The sequence below is a fragment of the Chrysochloris asiatica genome, unplaced genomic scaffold (assembly GCF_000296735.1).
Source record: "Chrysochloris asiatica unplaced genomic scaffold, ChrAsi1.0 scaffold00003, whole genome shotgun sequence".
Lineage (NCBI taxonomy): Eukaryota > Metazoa > Chordata > Mammalia > Afrosoricida > Chrysochloridae > Chrysochloris > Chrysochloris asiatica.
This window is the reverse complement of record NW_006408521.1, coordinates 11,812,055-11,818,054: the sequence shown is the minus strand read 5'-3', so window position 1 is coordinate 11,818,054 and position 6,000 is coordinate 11,812,055. Positions and strand designations below refer to the sequence as shown.

The window sequence follows — 6,000 nt, the reverse complement described above, 5'->3', positions numbered from 1 at the left end:
GTAATCATTGCAATGAGACAAAATATGACTTGTTGAATGTAAAACTGATAATCTGTCCCATAAACTTTCACTCAATTCACAACAAAAGTTTTTTGCTGTTGTTTTGTTTTGTTTTTAAGTCTGCTTCTCATGAACCCTATTTTAAACTTCCACCATTGCAATTTCTGCTCTTACATTTTTATAATCCCAGGGCACTCCTGGTGTGGCGCTGTGGGCTAATGCGACAGACTGCAAAGCCATTTGAACTGCAAGGTCGGGGGTTCAAGCTCACCAGCTGCTATGAGTCAGAACCAACACGACGGCACTTCACAACAACAACAAGGGCACTCAAAGTATACAGAAACGTAAGGTAATCTCAGAATTTTCAGCATTCACCAACACCATGCACTAATAATAAAAGACTTAATTTTGTAAATCATCACCAACAAACAGCACTTTGGCATCCCTAGAAATAATTCAAAAGAGTCAAAGACCAAAAAAAGTTAGAAAGTGAGATGCGAAAGGAACAAAGGAATAAGGTACCAATGCAACAATACAGGTCAAAATAATGGCAGGATAAGCACTAGACTGCTAACCGCAAGGTCAGGGGTTGCAACCCATTAGCCGCTCCTCGGAAACCAGGGTCCCTATGACTCACAACTGATTCGACAGCACTTAACAACAACAACAAAGTATCTGTTTTGAAGTTGAATTTAAAAACTGGCTTAAACTAGAAGAGAAACTTCCTGATTATTGTTATTGTTAAAACTATAATAAATTATTCTCATAAAGTTATAATGTCTTTCCTTCCTAGTGTTCTCCAAATAATTTTTTCCATCTGCCTGGAGTAGCTTGAGTTTTGTCTCACATGGAGCAGACAACTGTATAAAACATCTTTGCAATATACTTTGCCCTACTTACCATGCAAGAAGTAAACCCCTTATAAAACACTGAAAGTTTGTTTTTTGCTTTCAAATGTACTACACAAATGAATCAATGATTTCCAATATAGTGCTTAGTTTTCTCAACAAGAAGATGAACTTTTCATTCATCTTAAGCATAACTATGTGAATATTCATAGCAAAGAAAAATCTTTACGCAGTTCAAAAGATCATTCTTTATTAGGTAAAGTTATTATACAAAGTCATTCTTAAGAAAGCTTCAGAAATAAGTTTATTTTGAATAATATGCTGCTTGCTTTTTTAATGCTTTTGAGAATTTTAAGAGAACAAATTTGCAATATAGCTATTGGGTAAGATACATTAACATGATATGAAAATGCAAAAAGAAAAAGAAAAATTGAGTGAATCAGCCAGTCATTTGCTCATATAAGTTGAGGCAGTTAGCTGACTTCAAAACTTATTTAAATAATTTTTAAAAATCAGAAACATTAAGCATTAACAACTTATAAAAACAATATAAAGAATTCTAGTATCAATAAAGAGAAAAGAAAAATACACCAAATATGTCTTACCTTTTTGTCTCTGGTCCTTACTTCTCCATAAAAATCTAGGGCCTCTTGTGCCTTTAAAAATTTGCCCCGATGTAACAAATATGCACAAATCATTACACCAGTTCGTCCCTTTCCAGCTTTACAGTGAATTGCTGCAACATGATTGTCATCTTCACTTAGCCATTGGTCAAGATCTTCACAAAAGGGTTTGATAAGCTCTAGCTGTGGTGGGTTATGGTCTTCAAAAGGATACTGTGCAACTATGGTTAAAAAAAGAATCACAGAATAAGGGGAGAAATCTCTAATTTTATTAAAAGTAAGTTAACTTTACAAATGTTGCAAATAAATTATGAACCGGTTTTTAAATGAAAAAAAAAAATTTCTAGGAAGAAAACAACTTACTGCCTGATAACACTGCAATTTTTTAATAGAAAATAGTTTCTCATACTCTTAAATTTATTCATTAAAAAGGGAGAACTACTATTATTTTATACACATGATGCTGAAACTGTGCTATGCTGAGCTAACACAGGTTAAATTACAACATCTCAGAGGATGAACTGAACCCAAAAAGAAACAGTGGTTAGGTCTCCTGTCAAAAGCTGTCAATGCATTTTCTAACCAAAGGAGCAATAACACTAATAATATTGCTTCACCTTGGTAATAAAACATATTCCCATAGACACTGTAGATTAGCAGAATCAGCAGTGGAAAGGACATTTTTAGATCTAATATTAAAAAAAAGAAATGTCCAGTCAATTAGTTAGAGGTAGTTTTTATACATGTTAATGCTTTATACATTATGACATAAAAGTAATTTACAAAAAAAACTGAAAAATAATTACTTCTAAAAAGTACATAATTGCATTAAAGTTTATCAAATCAAGTTTCATGTCTTTTCATATGAATTAAGAAACTAAGACTTATATGACTCCTAGAAAGTAATCAAAGTTGAATTGATTTTCTCGGGGTTTTTTGTTTTTTTTTTTTGGGCTAGAAATAGGACTTCAAAATATCACCAATAAATTAAATCTTACTGGTCTCTACCTCAATTCCATTCTTTTAAGAGCATTAAAAATTATGACTGATATTCAATGTAATAATTATGTTTCTCATCTACCTATTTGAAAAGCATGTCTTATATCTTCAACCAAGTCACTTATAATGTAGTACAGGATAAAAGTCCTTTCGGGCAAAGAAGAGCTCTTCTGGAAGACAATGGCTACCATTATAGTCACTGAGATGTTTTCACTTTGTCATCTATCTGCCTTAACTATACTATCATTCTATCTTCATTTCCTCAGTGGCATACAAATACATCAAAAAGAAAAAAAAAGTTAAATGCATATTTAAAGCTAACCAATCACTATTTTTACCTAGTAAACAGTTACCTAAATCCACCAAAAGAAGAAACACTCTTAGCGAACCCATACTGACTTTCAAATCATCAGTGCTTCACTTTTAAATTTTCAAACCATCTGATTGAAATTCTCTTTTAGATTTTCAGGCATATAGAGTGGCAAATACAGCAATTTTTAGTTCACGAAATCCACCTTCTTTCTCTTTTTGACTATCAGGGGACCATGCGCCAACATTCTTAACTCTGAAATTGTGTCCCGGCTCAAGTAGTTCCACACATAGAAGTGAAAGTTTTCGCAGGCGTGGAGATCTAATTTACCTATGCCTGGAGAAGAGGTCATTTAAATCATGTCCCTATTCTCATCTGGAGTCCTGATGTGGCACTGTGGGTTAATGCACTGGATTGTAAGATCGGAGGTTCAAGTTAATCACCCTATTCCTCGGAAACCCTATACAGGGTTGCTATGAGTCGGAACCAACTTAACGGCATATATCAAGCTCTTTTTACCCATATTAGATATATTCTTTCCCACTTGTTAGGTCACATTTTCTCTGTGGTGAAGGAAAGGTGGACTACTTACAAATATTCAGTCATTGGAAACCTTATGAATAGAAGGGGACACTGTCAGATAGCATTAGAATACTGAATACTGAAACAGAATGAAAAGCACCAGAATACTGTCAGATATAGGGCTGGAATATGATGAGCCCCTCAGAATGATAAGCACTCAAAATAGTACTGGGTTAAAAGCTGCCTCTTCAAAGAAGAGTTGACTGTGATGACATGAATGGCATAAAACTGTCAGAACTTCTTATGCTGATAGAAAACAACTCAAAATGAAAAAAAAAAAAAAAAACCAGCTGTAAATATCCATTAATAATAGGAACATGAAACACACAAAGTATGAATCTAGGAAAACTGGAAGCTGTCAAAAATGAAATGGGATGCATAAGAAGCACTGGTGTCCTAGACATTAGTGAGCTGAAATGGACTGATATTGGCTATTTTTAGTCTTGTTTGCTATGCTGGGAATGACAAAATCAAAAGGAATACTATCACATTAATCATCATAAAGAACACTTCAAGATCTATCTTTAAGTACAATGCTGACTATGATAGGATAATATCCATACGCCTAGAGGGCAGACCAATTAATAAATCTATTCAAATTTATCCACCAACAACTATTAAGCCAGTGATGATGAAATTAAAGAATTCTAATAACTTCTTCAGTCGGAAACTGATCAAACATGAAATGAAGGGAACAAACAAGATGGTGGAACACGTGGAAGTGTAGTAAGGAGCTCCGCCAGCAACAACACAGAATACCCGACCAAGCAGGCTCAGGGGATGGTCCCCGAACTCTGAACCATATTATATAAAGGATTATTTCGAAGGCTTACAGCTGGGGGAATTTGTGGCAGAAACAAGAAATCCATTGCTTTCTAGTTCGGAATGCTCAGCTGCTCCAGGAGCTACCATCTTGGGTGAGACCAAGTGGGGAAGGATCGGAGTGGCCACAGATGCCTGGCAGAACCATGGAGATAAAGCTGTGGACATTCTTCTCTTCTGGTAGCTGTTCATTGATCCCTTGCTGTCTGAGCACCTCCATTCGGGTGACTATAGGGGTGCCTGAGCTAGTGGACACCCCAGCCCCACCCTTGGAGAGTTCTACTATGCATGAGCACAGATCTACTCGAAATTTAAAGAGACATTTTCCAATTAAAGCCAGCCCTGAACTGTTTATAACTAGAAAAAAGGCCTAAACGGGGATTGTGGAGTGGGACAAGCAGACAAAAAAGGAAATAGGTCGAAAATTAAATCCTAAATTACGTCAAAATGACCAACAGTGGCGTCTTAAAATTTCTCAAGAAGAGTGCAAAGGGAAGCCCATTTCCTGATCACATCTATCTAGAGGCAATCAAAAGCATAAAAAAAATACCAAAATACACACCCATCTAAGTATTAAGGCCACAGATAACCCCTGAATATGCCTGAAAAATAGAAGCGGATGACCATGTCTGCACATGTCCAGAAACGAGATAAAGTGATTGAGGCAAATGAGCTGGAAGGAGACCTACACTCCATACTGGAAGATGGGCAGACGTTGGAAATGCCTGAGAAGGAATTCAGAAAAATGATTATAAAATGTATCAAAACACTATATAATGGAGTTGAAAAAAATAAGGAAGAAGTCAGGAAAGCTCTACAGGAAAAATCAAATCAGATAGATAAAACATTGGAAATAATTAAAAACCTACAGAAAGAGGTCCAAACAATTAATAATTGAATATCAGAAATGTACAATACACTGAAAAGGCAAAGGAGTAGAACTGAAGAGACAGAAGTCAGAACTAGTGAGCTAGAAGATAAATCTCTCAACACTACTAAGACAGAAAAACAAACACAAAAAAGGATAAAAAAAAATCTGAAGAAGGCCTCAGATTCATGCTGGACAACATAAAGAGGAATAACATAAGAATATTGGCATTCCAGAACAGGAACAATCACACAAGTTCACAGAGGAGATAGTTGAAGAGCTTCTGGAAGAAAATTTTCCTAACATCATGAAAAGTGAAAAGATAAGCATTCAAGAAGCTCAACAAACCCCAGGATGGATAGACCCTAAAAGACAATCACCAAGGCATATAATAATCAAACTCTCCAAAAATCAAAGATAAGGACAGGATCTTGAAAGCAGCTAGGGAAAAGAGAAATATTACATACAAAGGCAAGCAAATTAGATTGAGCTCGGATTTCTCAACAGAAACCATGCAGACAAGAAGGCAATGGGGAGGCATATATAAAACCGTGAAAGAAAAAAACTGCCACCCAAGAATCCTCTACCAAGCAAAGCTGTCAATCAAATATGATGGTGTAATCAAAACATTCCAGGATAAACAGAAGCTAAGGGATTTTGCCAAAACCAACCCTGCTATGAAAAACATCCTAAAGGGAGTTCTGTGGACTGAGAACCAGCAAGAACACATAACAACTACAGAATGACGTCCGTGGCAGCATCAACCTGAACTCAGTCAACAAATGGAAGAGTCAAGAACAGAATAAAATTATAAGAACAGAGGATCTGGGAGGTCAGTCTGTGATCAAAGCAGTAACAATGTGAAAGCAAACACAGCAGAACAGAGATCTAGGTGGTAGGAAGGTCAGGTAGATTACTATGTCTTAAATGGAGGGAAGAACTAATGGA

General features: G+C 35.9%; 1 protein-coding gene across 1 annotated transcript in view; it reads right to left on the bottom strand.

Annotated features, from left to right (window-relative positions):
* Positions 1 to 6,000, bottom strand: part of PTEN (phosphatase and tensin homolog) — a 126,390-nt gene that overhangs the window by 37,918 nt on the left and 82,472 nt on the right. Inside the window, exon 5 of the mRNA XM_006831118.1 lies at positions 1,454 to 1,692. Coding sequence (XP_006831181.1) covers positions 1,454 to 1,692 — 239 coding nt within the window. The remainder of the gene's footprint in view (positions 1 to 1,453; positions 1,693 to 6,000) is intronic.